The sequence below is a fragment of the Aethalodelphis obliquidens genome, unplaced genomic scaffold, assembly GCF_003676395.1.
Source record: "Aethalodelphis obliquidens isolate GAN/ISIS:26980383/991018 unplaced genomic scaffold, ASM367639v1 scaffold38, whole genome shotgun sequence".
Classification (NCBI taxonomy): Eukaryota; Metazoa; Chordata; class Mammalia; order Artiodactyla; family Delphinidae; genus Aethalodelphis; species Aethalodelphis obliquidens.
The window spans coordinates 5,207,245-5,223,389 of NW_020837982.1; the positions used below are offsets into that span (position 1 = coordinate 5,207,245).

General features: G+C 39.0%; 1 protein-coding gene across 2 annotated transcripts in view; it reads left to right on the forward strand.

The window, feature by feature from the left end:
• CPD (carboxypeptidase D) overlaps positions 1-16,145 on the forward strand; it is a 67,511-nt gene that overhangs the window by 22,978 nt on the left and 28,388 nt on the right. For both annotated transcript variants that reach the window (XM_027130537.1, XM_027130538.1), the window contains exons 3-8: positions 2,523-2,665; positions 3,346-3,515; positions 4,947-5,296; positions 5,782-5,973; positions 8,038-8,205; positions 13,255-13,364. In XM_027130537.1, the coding sequence (XP_026986338.1) occupies positions 2,523-2,665; positions 3,346-3,515; positions 4,947-5,296; positions 5,782-5,973; positions 8,038-8,205; positions 13,255-13,364 (1,133 nt within the window). The remainder of the gene's footprint in view (positions 1-2,522; positions 2,666-3,345; positions 3,516-4,946; positions 5,297-5,781; positions 5,974-8,037; positions 8,206-13,254; positions 13,365-16,145) is intronic.

Consider the following 16,145-nt stretch of genomic DNA (forward strand, 5'->3'; position numbering starts at 1 on the left):
GTTGTTTTTCCTCTTGATACTTTTATGAGTCTCTTTATATTTAATTTTTGACATTTTAAATATGTGTCTTGGTGTGTACCTCTTTGTGTTCATCTTGTTTGGGACTCTCTGTGTTTCCTGGAACTGGATGTCTGTTTCCTTCCCCAGGTTAGGGAAGTTTTCAGCTACTATTTCTTCGTATAAGTTCTCTTCTTTTTTTATCTTTCTTCTCCTTCTGGGACCCTATAACGCAAATGTTAATATGCTTGATGTTGTCCCAGAAGTCACTTAAACTATCCTCATTTTTTTTTTCCTGTTCAGCTTGGGTAATTTTTACTACTCTGTCTTCCAGATCACTGATCCATTATTCTGTATCATCAAATCTACTGTTGATTCCCTCTAGTGTATCTTTCATTTTATTTTTATTTTTTTAAAAAAGTTCATGTGTCCCTTTCTATTCATTTATTTATTTATTTATTTTAAATTTTATTTATTTTTGGCTGCATTGGGTCTTCGTTGCTGCACGCGGGCTTCCTCTAGTTGTGGCGAGCGGGGACTACTCTTCATTGCGGTGCACAGGCTTCTCATTGCGGTGGCTTCTCTTGTTGCAGAGCACAGTCTCTAGGTGTGCAGGCTTCAGTAGTTGCAGCACACAGCTCAGTAGTTGCAGCATGCGAGCTCTAGAGCTCAGGCTCAGTAGTTGTGGAGCACAGGCTTAGTTGCTTCTCGGCATCTGAGATCTTCCCAGACCAGGGATCGAACCCATGTCCCTTGCATTGGCAGGCAGATTCTTAACCACTGTGACACCAGGGAAGTCCTGTTTTTCATTTTAGTTATTGTATTCTTTAGCCCTAATTGGTCTTTTTTATATTTTCTAACTCTGTTGAAGTTTTCAGTGTGTTCATCCATTCTGCTCCTGTGTTCAGTGAGCATCTTTATGATCATTACCTTTAACTCTTTATCAGGTAGATTGCTTATCTCCATTTCATTTAGGTCTTTTTCTGAGGTTTTGTCTTATTGTTTCATTTGGAACACATTCCTCTGTCTCTTCATTTTGCCTAATTTTCTGTGTTGATTTTCTTTGTATTAAATAGGTCTGTTATGTCTTCCGATCTTGGAGAAGTGACTTTATGTTGGAGATGTCCTATGGGCCCAGCAGCTTGCTCCCCTCTAGGCAGACACTTCAGGGGTGTTCCCTATGAGGGCTGCTTGTGCCTTTCTGTTGTGGCAGGGCCAACTGCTTGGGCACATTGATGGTCAGGGCAGGCCCGGGCATGATTGAGTGTGATGCTCAGCATTGTTTGACCACTGTGGGCATGCTGATGGGTGAGGCAGGCCCCTGGCTCTAATAGGCTCGAAAGAGGATTCCAAAATGGTGCCTGTCAATGCTGGTGTCAGCATAATAGAATGAGATCACAAAAATGGGCTGCTGCCAGCATCTCAGTCCCCAGGGGGAGTCCCAGCTGCCTCCTGCCTCTCCTGGAGGCTATCCAATATCAGCAAGTGTGTCTGATTCAGGTGCCTTTCAAACTGTTGCCTCTGTGCTGGGACTTGGAGCAAGTGTATTTTTGCATGTACCCTTATGAGCAGAGTCTTGGTTTCCTACAGCTCTCTGGTACTCCTGAACATAAGCCCCACTGGCTTTTAAGCCAGACATTTTGGAAGCTTGTCTTCCTAATTCAGGACCCTGGTCTAGGGAGCTCAGTGTTGGTCTTGGACTCCTTGCTCCTCAGGGATGACTGTCACAGTTGTGATATTCCTCCTGCTTGTGCGTCGTTGCATCAGGGGTGTGGGCCCTGACTAGACTGCATCTCCACCCACCCACCCCATTTTGTTGTGTCTCCTTCCTTATGTCTTTAGCTGTGGAAAATCTTTTCTGTTATTCTTCAGGTTGTTCTCAGAGGTAGTTGTTCTGTAAGTAGTTGTAATTTTAGTGTGCCTATGTGAGGAGTTGAGCTCAGGATCTTTCTACTCTACCATTTTGATCCAGGCCCTTCTTGTCACCTTTGTGATACAGGGAGTACAGTTAGAATAGTAAGCCCTTAATAATGCTTTGGTGTGAATATCCTTTATAACTTTAAGATCTTGAGTATTCTTCATGTTCATTCTGTCAAAAATCTTCACCTCTCTGTGCCTTACTTCTCACATCTGTAAAATGGGTGAAATAGCAATACCTACCTCAAAAAGTTTTTGTAAAGATTAAATGTTAGTACACATAAAGGTCATAGAACAGAGCTGGCATATAGTAAACACTCAAATGTAGAGTGGTTATCATTATTGCTATTGTTATTAACAATTATATTCATGCTGTTTATAACTGTTTATCCTATCAATCAAATATATTTCCTTCATGTATATTCCTTTTCAAGGTGTATTCCTTTCGCCTTCCTTGTTAGTGTCCTCTATAATTCAAGAGCCTTCTCCAATTTCAAACAATTTAATGAAAAGAGAATTTATACATGCAGAGATGACTGATTTAATTTCTATGGTCTTTTTAAGAGTAGCATTCTGAGAATAAACTTATTTTTTCCTTCATGTTTCAGGTGGCATGCAAGATTACAATTATCTATGGGCCAACTGTTTTGAAATCACATTAGAACTGTCTTGTTGCAAGTACCCACCAGCTTCGCAGCTTCAACAAGAATGGGAGAACAATCGTGAGTCTTTGATCACATTGATTGAAAAGGTAAAAGCTGAATGGAAGGTTGGCGTATGGTAATAATTGATTAAATAAGGGAGAAATTTGTGTATATGAACAACAGTTTATTCTAGATACCCTTTATTTTTCTGTTTTTATTATTTAAGATTGTAGATTATATTTAGAAATTATTATATTAGAATCTGTTAGAACATATTCTAGCCATGCCTCTGTTATCCTTCCCCCCAGCTCTTTTCCTCTGGAGGGCTTCTTTTGACTGTCTTACAACACTTTTACCACCTGAAATAATTAGCAAAATTTGTAGTACCAGATTCTTACAATGCCATTCGATCATATTTGCTAGAGAACCTTTATCATTATATGAACCACGGACATAAGTTTAATTTAAATATCAGGCAGGCTAATATACTACTGGATAAATCAGAAATGATTACTTATATCTTGCTGATAAAAGCAGAAGTCTGGCTTTGAGGAGAAGGAATTTCAAAAGCATTTTACAGTCTAGATTTCAGATGACTTAAGTTTAAGGATTTAATTTTTTTGGTCTATATTTTATTTTAACTTGGAGAGATTGAAAACTATTTCAGGGAGCTAGAGGAATAAGCTTATTTTAAAAAACTTCTAGCATCAATGCAGAGAGGTTATTTTCTCTTGCCTTCCAAACTGATTGTCTGTGAGCAGTCTACTTTGATTCTTGTTTTTTTTAGGTCCACATTGGAGTTAAAGGATTTGTTAAAGATTCAGTAACAGGAGCTGGCTTAGAGAATGCAACCATCTCAGTGGCTGGTATTAATCATAATATCACAACAGGAAGATTTGGTGATTTCCACCGATTACTTGTTCCTGGAACTTATAACATTACAGCAGTTTTAACTGGGTAAGAATTTAAACTAGACTCTTAAAATGTCAAGTTTCCGTTTATATCTAAGAAGAGAAATATACTCTTGGAGATCTTATTTACTGTATCTGGCTTTTGTTTTTCCTTGTTTTCTGATTTTTTTCCCCCTTTATAACGAGAAAATACTATGGTGGATCTTCTGTCACATTAACAATACAACTGGATACGAAGCATCGTTGTAAAATTGGGAGGAAGGACAGTTTTAAAAGCTTGATGGGGCTTCCCTGGTGGCGCAGTGGTTGAGAGTCCGCCTGCCGATGCAGGGGACACAGGTTCGTGCCCCAGTCCAGGAGGATCCCACATGCCGCAGAGCGGCTGGGCCCGTGAGCCATGGCCACTGAGTCTGCGCGTCCGGAGCCTGTGCTCCGCAACGGGAGAGGCCACAACAGTGAGAGGCACACGTACTGCAAAAAAAAAAAAGCTTGGTGGTCAGCTGTGTAAAGCATTGCTGCAAGGCTAATTGAATACCAAGGTAGAAGAAACTCAGGGCTCTATGAAAGACATTTTGAAGAGCCGTCTCACCATCAGCTTTCTAATACATGACATGAGTGGTTCCCCACCTCCTCTGGGAGCATTTCTGGAAGCTCATTTTGCTAAGGATTTACCTTTAGCAAATAAATTACCTTTAATTTTGAACTTTCCCATTTGGTAAAGTAGTTGGAATGTCAGTCAGATAAGGCACTACAAAGAATTGGATCATTTATCCCTACTTTGAGTATTGTAGCAATGGTTACAATGGATTAACGACCTTCATTTTTCATCGTATTCTCTCCTTTGAATGTAATTTTTTAAATTATTTATTTAATAAATTTATTTATTTTTGGCTGCGTTGGGTCTTCGTTGCTGTGCACGGGCTTTCTCTAGTTGCAGCGAGCAGGGGATAATCTTTGTTGCAGTCCGCGGGCTTCTCATTGCAGTGGCTTCTCTTGTTGCAGAGCACGAGCTTTAGGTGCGCAGGCTTCATTCAGTAGCTGTGGCATGTGGGCTCAGTAGTTGTGCCTCTCTGCCTCTAGAGCACAGGCTCAGTAGTTGTGGTGCACGGGCTTTGTTGCTCCCTGGCATGTGGGATTTTCCTTGGACAGGGCTCGCACCCATGTCCCCTGCATTGGCAGGCGGATTCTTAACCACTGCGCCACCAGGGAAGCCCCTGAATGTAATTTTTTATAAGCATTCTAATGTGTGGAACCTGAAAGGATGGTAAGAGAAATAGTTCTTTAAATACTTAATCTGGGATTCTTTGTGAGATAATACTCTAAAAGTCTTGAATTTACACATTTATCTTTATTTGATTTGATTTTCGATAGACCAAGCGCAAGAGTATGAAAAGGCTATTGTACTTTTATAATGTTAATGCATTGTCTGTTTCAATTTAACTCCAAGCCATCTACTTTTTCAAATTTTTCTCTTCAGGTATATGCCACTGACTGTTAATAACATAATAGTGAAAGAAGGACCAGCCACAAAGGTGAATTTTCCCCTTCGGCCAACTGTGGCTTCAGTAGTCCCTGACACAACTGAGGTTGTAGTAACTGCTAGCACGGTTGCTATACCTAATAGTCCTCTTGGAACACAGTCCTCCCACCAGCCAGTTCAGCCACAGGACTTTCACCACCACCATTTCCCTGATATGGAAATCTTCTTGAGAAGGTTTGCCAATGAATATCCTAACATCACCCGGCTTTATTCATTGGGAAAATCGGTAGAGTCAAGAGAACTTTATGTAATGGAGATATCTGATAATCCAGGTGTCCATGAACCAGGTAATTGGTGTAGTTTCACACATAATTTCAGATTGCTTCTCAGAGCTATGTGCTATATTGCTTTGCTTCATCTAGAAAGGTCACCTATTGTATGTATAACTGGATCAAAGAAAATGTAACCAATTTTTTCCTAGAAAAGAGGAAAATCCATTTGATAATCCATATTATGCACAAAGTTTAACATACTGCATAATTAGATTCTTTCTGCTAATAGTACTTTTATTTTCATATTATATGGTATATATACGTATGTATATGTATATATATCTATATATATATACACACATACGTATATATGCTTTGAGCTTGCTCAGATGTATATATTACTAAGGACTGCTTTATAAGATGCTTTTTCCTGTTTCTTTTGCCAAAATACATCTTAAATCTTTGGTTTAGGGTCTTTGTATGTGTTGGGGAAAAAGTAGAGAGAGTCTAGAATTAATGAAGAGGAAAAAACATCTTCCATGTAATTACTTTATTTTCAGGTGAACCAGAATTTAAGTACATTGGAAATATGCATGGAAATGAAGTGGTTGGAAGAGAACTGTTACTGAACCTCATCGAATACCTTTGTAAGAACTTTGGAACAGATCCCGATGTAACAGATTTGGTTCTTAACACTAGAATTCACCTTATGCCATCCATGAATCCTGATGGGTATGAAAAGGCCCAGGAAGGTAAAGAATAGCTGTCTACTAATGCTTAACCTTTTTGATTATTATATGGCATAATTATTTGGGGATAGAAAAGAATTTGAACTGGTTGTTTCCCTGAAATTTCTTCCTATTTTTATACTTATGATTTATCCTTGGTTCTAGCTTTTGTATTCTTGTAAGATAGGCTAGTCCATTCAACAATTATGTCATCAAGTTTATATTTAATGAAGTTCTCCACTTTGGTAATGGCTCTCATTTACTAAAATAATGTAAGATTTTTACAAATTGTTCCACTTTAACAGTAATTTTTGTTAAATTATTGTATTGGGAACTTTATCTCATAAGTGAAATCTCAAACCAAATATTTTTTAAGCCAGTGACTCTGTTTTGACTCCCATTTCTACTCCCCATGCATGTATAATCTAAACCTGCTAAGTTATTGACTTCCCATTCCTCTGCCTCCTCTGGGCTAGCCCATCTTTCCTAGGGCATTACAGTAAGGGCAGGGAGAGCAACTTTCTTACATGGGCCACATTATGCAGAACACTAGGAGAGTGAGAATCCATCTTTTCCTGGCCTGTGATTCCTTCCAGGCAGTGATACCAGTGAGTAGAAAAGATACCACAATATGAATATGCAGCCACGTGGTTTATTACTCTCACTGACTGAACACTGAGAGAATCGATTAGTAAATGACCAGGTTAATCCTTATATATATCATTTAGATTCTTTCGCTAAGGACCTTATTCTCTGTCAGCCTCACAAATTCCTTCCACATTCCTCCCTTGAGACCTTTCTGAAAGATGGAACTACTTACTACTAGTGAGTCCTCTAGTAGGTTTTCTTCATTCACTTGCATTCATTTTCTCATTATAATGACAATAATAGGGCTCTCATCCCATAGTAAAATGGAATAAGCTTAAGTTGAACCCTTTCTCCTCCTCCCTTCCAACTATGTTCTTGACTAACTTTACCTTTTTGTTATCACTTTAATGTGAGCATACTGCAACTTTTTTCTTTTCATTTGGTCTGTTTATTTACATTGTTTTAGTGACCTGTATGCCAGTACAATAGAGTCCCCCCTCATGCCAGTCATGCCCACTCAACATTGTGATCACGTCACTGTATGTGGATTATTGACAGATGAGCAATATGTTAATATAATTCGTATGGTTGGAGTTTTTCCCCTCAAAGTATGACCAGAGGCAGAAATGAAAGGATAATGGTTTTACCTTTCTATTCAGAAGATCTAGAAGAGATACATTTTTTTTAATGTACAATGTAAAAACGATGTGTGTTTTAATCACGTTACCCAACTGAACTTGGATCCTCTCACCTGCTGCAGAGCAAAGCCAATTTACTGATAGGAGGTTGTGGTGAAGGAAAGTACAGGACTTATCTGCAGGCACTAAACAAGGAGAATGGGCAGCTCATGCTCAAAAGACCTGAACTTCTCAATGGCTTTCAGGGAAGGATTTTTAAAGGCAACATTTGGGGTGAGGGTACAGGGTGCATGACTTTCTTCTGATGGATTGGTGGTGTGGAGGTAGCAGGGTGATGTTTCGGGAATCTTAATCATCAGCCTTCTGGTTCCAACCAGTCCAGGGTCTACATGCTTGTGCTCAGCACATAGTCACCTCCCCCTACTGGGTCGGGGTCTTACATCCTGCAGAACGACTCAAGGATACATGTTAGATTGTTATGTATATCCCTTGAGTAAGAACTAGGACTCTTGTTTTTAATCGGGAATCGTTGTCATTACTTTTCTTGCTTAACTGCTTTTCGTTTACTTCTGAATTTCCTCACTTCCGTAATTAGTAACTGCTTATACCTGCTCTTTGGAACTCAGGGAAGGCCTAGGAGACTAAAGCCTTTTTTCTACAAACAAGAAATACGGGATACAGAGGGGCTTTTTTAACCTGGGAAGGCCCCACAGGGTCCTACTCGGTTTCAATCATAGTGTGTTTGATCATAGTGAAGCCTGATGTGTTCACACTTACCTTTGAGTTAAGATAGCTGAAGTCGTATGTATTGGATTAAAATATAAATGAAACATGGCTTAAATTTGAATCTTTTATCATACAGGAGATTCAATAAGTGTAGTCGGCAGAAATAACAGCAACAACTTTGACCTGAACCGAAATTTCCCAGATCAGTTCATTCAGATCACAGATCCTACCCAACCAGAAACTATTGCTGTAATGAGCTGGATGAAGGCCTATCCATTTGTGCTGTCAGCAAACCTGCATGGAGGTAATAGCAACTTGATATTCCACTAATTAATTCTTGTTGAGAGCATTTGAAAATCCCAGTGGAAGTTTATCTGTTTATAGTCTTAGGCTATCTTAAGCCTGTTATTGCTTTTATGGCAGACAACAATAAAGGTCTTTTCTCATTACTTTTTAAGCCAGTTTCCTGGCTGTTTTCCCCGTTCCTCCCCCACCCCTCCCCTCTCCCAGTACTCTTCCATTCTCCCTCCTTCCATCTGCCCTGCCTCCCTCTCTTTCTCTGTCTCTCACCCTCCACCTCTCCTTCCCTTTTCCTCCTTCTCCCTCCCTCCATTTCTTTCTCACTTAGTTCTTCAAGTGTTTTATATTTATCCCTCTCACGGGGAATTTGGTAACATGTTCTTTGTCATTTATAAAAATTAAACTCTAACAGATCCAAATGTTTAGTCCTATTTCTCCCTAAAGTTTAATATGCCCTTTTATGTAGGTTTAGATTTTGACATTCTCTTATCTTTTATCTGCTGTGTATTAAACTGTAGCACAATGACCTCATTCTCATGTAGTATCTGAGCTTATACACCTCCATATAATTCAGCAGGAACTTAGTTGAATAGGATGAGGGGTTAAGATTAAAAATCATCACAATGAGGCTTCCCTGGCGCCTCAGTGGTTAAGAATCCACCTGCCAATGCAGGGTACACAGGTTCGAGCCCTGGCCCTGGAAGGGCCCGCCTGCCATGGAGCAGCTAAACCTGTGCACCACAACTACCAAGCCTGTGCTCTAGAGCCCGTGAGCCACAACTGCTGAGCCCAGGTGCCACAACTACTGAAGCCCACGTGCCAAGAGCCCGTGCTCTGCAACAAGAGAAGCCACCACAACAAGTAGCCCGGGCACTGCAACAAAGAGTAGGCCCCCCTGCATGCCACAGCTAGAGAAAGCCCGTGTGCTGCAACAAGGACCCAGCGCAGCCAAAAATAAATAAATCAACAACAACAACAACAAAAAATCATCACAATGTCCAACTAGGGTTGTGTGAATAAGTGTCAAAACCCTAGAGACCTGAAAACACATGTCTACATGTAAACTGGTATGTGGACGTTCATAGTAGCACTATTCATAATAACCAGGAAGTATAAATAACCCAAATGTCCACCGACTAACGATCAGATAAATAAAATGTGGTATACAATTGAATGTTAACTGGCTGTGAAAAGGAATGAAGGACTGATGCATGCTACAGCATAGATGAGTCTTGAAAGCATGGTAGGTGATAGAAGCCAGTCATAAGAAACCATATATTGTATGATTACATTTTTTATGAAATGTGCAGAAATAGGCAAATCCATAGAGATAGAAAATAGATTAGCAGTTGCCTCAAGCTGTAGAGGATAGTGGTGGAGAGGATGGGGAGTGACTGCTAATGGGTGTGGGTTTATTTTTTCAGTAATGAAATGTTCTGTAATTAGATAGTAGTGATGGTTGTATATTCAACCCTGTGAATATACTAAACAACAGTGAATTATATACTTTAAGTGGATGGATTGTATGGTATGTGAATTATATCTCAATAAATTAAAAAAGAGTGAAGGTATTAACACCAGGGGCAATAGGTAAGAAATTTAGTGTCCACATTTGTTGGATTATCCAAGGAAGTATCACAGTCGAGATTTGATGGCATATAGATTAACCTGCCATTTTAGAAATGACAGTACACACTTATGGATATTTGTATTTAAGAAGTAAATTGAGATTCTCCAAAAATGACTTTGAAGGCTTGCTAATAGTAGGAGAAAATGCTTCTATAATTGGTAATCATGGACGATTCTCAAAGACCCAAATAGGAATTATGAAGTTGCAGCCTGGTTAGCAAAATAATTTTTTGGCTTTTTTCTTACTTTATTAATTGTATACCATGTTTGACAGAAAATATTTTTTACTTTGAGCTTTAAAAAATATTCTGTAGTGCTTCCCTGGTTGCGCAGTGATTGAGAGTCCGTCTGCCGATGCAGGGGACACAGGTTCATGCCCCAGTCCGGGAAGATCCCACATGCCGTGGAGCAGCTGGGCCCGTGAGCCATGGCCGCTGAGCCTGCACGTCCGGAGCCTGTGCTCCGCAATGGGAGAGGCCACAACAGTGAGAGGCCCACGTACTGCAAAAAAAAAAAAAAAATCTGTAAAAAATACATCACGTCATGTTGGCTAAAGCTGAAAACTTAATACTAGTTACATTCCAGTGAAAATAATTGACAGATGTTTACATGTGGTATCAAGACCTTGGCATGGTGGGGGATACTTCTTCAATCACGTAGATATGTTTCTTTCCATGACGTATTTTGCATTTTCATCTTAAAATCTTTAAATGAGTTTTGAAATCTTGGCAAAGAAATTTAACAGAGGAATTCTTTGCTGCCAACTTAACAATTTAGAAGGATTTTGAAAGAATATAGAGAAAAGTAATATTTCTTTTTGTAATTTTTGATATTAATTTTTTATTTAGGTGAAATTCATATAACACTAACCATGTTAAGGTAAATAATTCAGTGACATTTAGTGCCTTCACAATGCTGTGCAACCACCATCTCTATCTCGTTCCAAAACATTTTCACCTCCCCAAAAGGAAACCCCTTACCCATTAAGCAGTTGCTTTCCATTCCCCGTGCCCCTCAAGCCCTGGTAACCACCAATCTGTGTTCTGTCTCTATGGATTTACCTGTTTTGGATATTTCATAGAAATGAAATCATATAATATATGACCTTTTGTGTCTGTCTTCTTTCACTTAGCATAGTGTTTTCAAGGTTCATTCATATTGTAGCATATGTTAGTACTTTATTTCTTTTTATGACTGAATAATTTTCCATTGTATGTATATACCACAATTTGTTTATCTATTTATCTGTTGATGGACATTTGGGTTGTTTTTACTTTTTACTATTATGAATAATACTACTATGAACATTGGCAGACAGTATCTGAGTCCCTGTTTTCAATTCTTTTGGGTTATCCTATGTTTGGCTTTTTGATGGAAATACCATCATATGGTAATTCCGTGTTTAGCTTTTTGATGAACTGCCAAACTTCCACAGTAGCAGAACCATTTTATATTCCCACCAGCAATGTATGAGGGTTCTAGTTTTTCCACATCCTCACCTTGTTAATTTTTTTGTTGTTGATTATAGCCGTTTTAGTGGGTGAAAGGTGATATCTCACTGAAATTTAGATTTGCATTTCCCTGATGGCTAATGATGCTGAGCATCTTTTTGTGTGCTTGTTTTGGCCATTTGTATATCTTATTTGGAGAAATAGCTGTTCAAGTCTTTTGCCCATTGTTAATTGGGTTTTTCATCTTTTTGTTGAGTTGCAGGACTTCTTTATATAGTCTGGATTCTAGACCCTTATCAAATTGCTGATTTGCAAATATTTTCTCCCATTCTATAGGTTTACTTTAACTTTCTTAATAATGTCCTTTGATGCACAAAATTTTTAATATTGATGAAGTCAGATTTATCTTTTTTAAAATAGCTAATGCTCTTTGTGTTGATACTAATTTTTATTTATTTATTTATTCATTCATTCATTCATTCTTGGCTGCGTTGGGTCTTCATTGCTGCGCGCGGGCCCTCTCTAGTTGCAGGGAGTGGGGGAAAGCCCTTGTTGTGGTGCGTGGTGCTCTCATTGCGGTGGCCTCTCATGTTGCTGAGCCGGGCTCTAGGTGCGCGGGCTGCAGAGCGCAGGCTCAGCAGTTGTGGCGCACGGGCCCAGTTGCTCCGCGGTCCCAGACCAGGCCTTGAACCCGTGTCCCCTGCATTGGCAGGTGGATTCCCAACCACTGCGTCACCAGGGAAGTCCCAATACTATTTATTTTTTAAATAAACTTTTGTAGGAGTATTGTAAGTCTTTTATGACTTTTTTTTTCCCTTATAAAATTAGCCATTTGAAGGACAATATTAAGTAGAAGTTGACTTTTTTCTGTTGTAACTTTTAGGCATGAGTCATAGATCCAGGGTAAAATTAAATTTTTTTGGAGTAATTTGTCTAAGAACAGGTGTTGAAGTACACTTATCTTGTTAGAACTATTTTGGGGAATAAAATGAGCATAGTTCTTCATACTTGTTTCTTAAAGAAAATTTTTTTTAAATATATGAATGTTTGCTGGTATTTGTTATCACAGGATTACTTCATCTGGATTCAAGTTGAATTTGTTCCTTCACTTCCATGCCCAGGAAGTGGCATGACAAAAAAGGCAAAGATGAATGGCCTAATCAAGGCAGAATAAATGGGCACATGGACAAATGAAAATGATGTGACTAATAGGAAAATAAGGGATTTGATCCTATGGTGGGGGAGGTGGGCTCAGGGCTCCTGCCTGAGAAGCACCCTAATTGCTTTATGTCCTAGGGGGAGCATGAAGGGAGTTGATATCCTTTATATATGTTTTAAAACATCACTCTCTGTATTTTAGGTCATGAAAAATCATATGATATAACTCCAGTTGACTAATTTATAATATGAGCATAAGAGAAATTTTTAGCATTTTTTTCTGAATGAAGGTCAGGACTGGCTCTACTATCCATACATTTGTTGTTTAGCCTCTCCATTTTAGACTCCACATCTGCAAAATGAAGAGGGTGGGTTAATTGGACTTCAAGAGTCCTTTCTTAGTTTAAAATTCTGTGACATGACCTTATAAATGTCTGAATTTTAGTGAAAAATTACCAAATTTTGCTCAATTTTTCTGATCCTAAATATTATAAAAGTAAAATTGTTTAAATTAAGGCTGTATACTTCTGGTTTCAGTTCTGACATGTAAAGTATGCCTGTAAGTTCAGGCAAACTCCCAAGACCTTTCCAGTTAAGGCAGTCTTTAAGTGTCATGCATAGCTATTTAATATTTTATTTATCCACTTTGATTTTCTATTGAGGAAATTAGCAACTTTTTCATTTCTATTGAGGAAATTAACCTTGGAAATTTGTATTGGTTTCCTGTCTCTGGCAGTACTGTGAAAAGCTTACTTTATGTTAATGCTCCATCTTGAAAGAAATAACACAATACATTTTGCTCATTTCCCTCATAGGTTCTTTGGTGGTTAACTACCCTTTTGATGATGATGAACAAGGGCTTGCCACATATAGTAAATCACCAGATGATGCTGTATTTCAACAAATAGCACTTTCTTATTCCAAGGTAGGCTTGTGCTTAAACATAAAATGCTATAAAAATTCATTTTTCATTTAAAAAAATGCGTTAAAACGAAGTCCTACAAGACTCAGGTCAAGTGCTTTCTTCTCTGTTAAGCCTTCCATGATTCCTTTCAGACAACCTTACCTCTTTTTCTCCTCTGTTTCCCACCTCACTTTTAAACATACTGCATGTGTTTCCCCATTAGCCATGAAGTTCAGGTAATGTCTTTTCATCTACAGCTTTTAGCACAGTACCTGGAACATAATAAATTAAACAAACTGCTAGTTTATTTCATTTGAGAAGTACTTAAATATAAACCTTGTAAAGTAGTCTAAGGTGGGGTTGACAAGTTACAGCTCTGGGACTAAATCCAGCCTACCACCTGTTCTTGTAAATACAGTTTTATTGACATACAGCACATCCATTCTTTAAAATACTGTCCATTGCTGCTTCCTTGTTTAACATTTGAAAATAAGTCAGTGTAATTCACCATATTAACAGACTAAAGAAGAAAAACGCTGTAATCATCTCAAGAGATGCAGAGGGCAGGGTTGAGTCATTGCAACAGACACTTTAGAGCCTGTAAAGCCAAAAGTTTTTACTATCTGACCCTTTACAGAAAAAAATTGCCAACCTATAGTCTAAGGAAGTGGTCTCCAACCTTTGTGGCACCAGGGACCAGTTTCGGGGAAGACAGTTTTTCCACGGACAGGGGTGGGGAGTGGGGGGTGGTTTAGGCAGTAATGCGAGTGATGGGGAGCGGCAGATGAAGCTTTGCTCACTTGGTGGCCGCTCACCTCCTGCTGTGTGGCCCGGTTCCTAACAGACCAGGGACTGGTACCAGTCCGCAGCCTGTGGGTTGGGGACCCCTGGTCTAAGGTATTTAAGAGCCTAGTAGTAACATTGCAAAGGAGCAAGTAGAAATTTCTGTATTTTCTAAACTTCCTATAATGAACACACATTACTTTCATAATCAGAAATGTTATATTTGTGTGTGTATGTATGTGTGAAATTTTAGTTTAAAAGTTGTTCTTAGAAAGCATGTTAAAAGTTGAGGCTTGGGAACTAGGCTTGTTAGTTTCAGTTTTTGGTCTTACTACTGACTCAGTCTGTGACTTTATTGGTCATAGATAAATGAAGATTATTACTGCAGCTCTGTGCTCTGTAATCACACCTTTCTGTCATTCTATTTTTCCCACTCCCTTATTCTCTGCAAGTGCATCTTGTGAGATTGTTCAGAGTTTCTAATAGGGGAGTGCATCTATTATTTCACCTTAAAGTGTAGTTGTCTTCTGTTTGGGCATGCCGTTTTAGAGGGATGTACATGAAATAATAAAACAAAAATGAGATACCCTCCAATCATCAAAATAAAAACTAAGTGATCAGATTATACACATATCCCCATCACATTCTGTCCATTATTATAGTTCCACTTTTCATCCTCTTTGTAACTTCTCATTCCTTAGCCTCTTTTTATATTTCTTTGACCTTTGACCCTTTTGATTTGATTTCCTTTCTACCCAGCCTACACCTATGGACATACCTTTCAGTGATGCACTCACCTACACCTTAGGATCTTTTATACCCTTTTGACATACCTGCCTTGCCAATGTCCAACCCTTAGTAATTACAATCATCTCTCTTCTACATCCCAGAAAAGTCACACAGTCATGGCAATTGACTACACTATGTATATATAGTGCTCTCTAACCTCAGCTGAGCCCTCAGTTCTACCTGGCAATAGTTCACATTTTGCTACGTGACTCCGTGGCTCATTTCCCACTATGGTGATTCTGAGCCTTCATCCTCTTCCTGAGCCTTCTAATCCTAGCTTTGTCTTAGTCTCAGTAGATCACTTTGCCTTGAACTAAAGTGGAACTGTGAATAATCTGATGTGTGTTCATTCTGATTCTGTCTTCTCAATTATTGTTTATTTGTGTTTTACCCATATTCTGCATTTCTTTTTTTCCTCCTAATTCTTTTAAATTAAAGTACTTTTGATGTATGATATTATATAAGTTACAGGTATATAATATAGTGGTTCACAATTTTAAGGTTTATACTCCATTTGTAGTCATTATAAAATATTGGCTATATTCCCTGTGTTATACAATATATCCTTGTACCTTATTTTATACATAATAGTTTGTACCTCTTAATCCCCTACTCCTACATTGCCCCTCCCCCCTTCCCTCTCCCCACTGGTAATCACTAGTTTGTTCTCTATATCTGTGAGTCTGTTTCTTTTTTGGTATATTCACTAATTTGTTGTGTTTCTTAGATTCCACATATAAGTGATATTATACAGTATTTGTCTTTCTCTGTATGACTTATTTCACTTAGCATAATGCCCTCCAAGTCCAACCATGTTGTTGCAAGTGGCAAAATTTCATTCTTTTTTATGGCTGAGTAGTACTCCGCTCTGTGTGTGTGTGTGTGTGTGTGTGTGTGTGTGTGTGTGTGTGTGTATCACAGCTTATTTATCCATTCATCTGTTGATGATTGCAGTTTTCTCTTGTCTGGTGTCTGCCCCCTGGTGGGTGAAGCTGGTCCATAGGCTACAGTGGGCTTCCTGGAGGGCAGGGTCAGGGCCCAGGGGAGTCTGGGACTGGTGCCTTCTCACTGGTGAGTGGAGCTGGGTCCTGGGCCCTCTGGTGGGCAGGGCTATTTCCAGAGGCAACTGTGGGTTCAGGAGATCTTCTGGCAGCCTGTCTGCTGATGGGTGGGGCTGTGTCTCTGCCAGGTTAGTTACTTGGCCTGAGGCATCCCAGCACTGGCACCTAC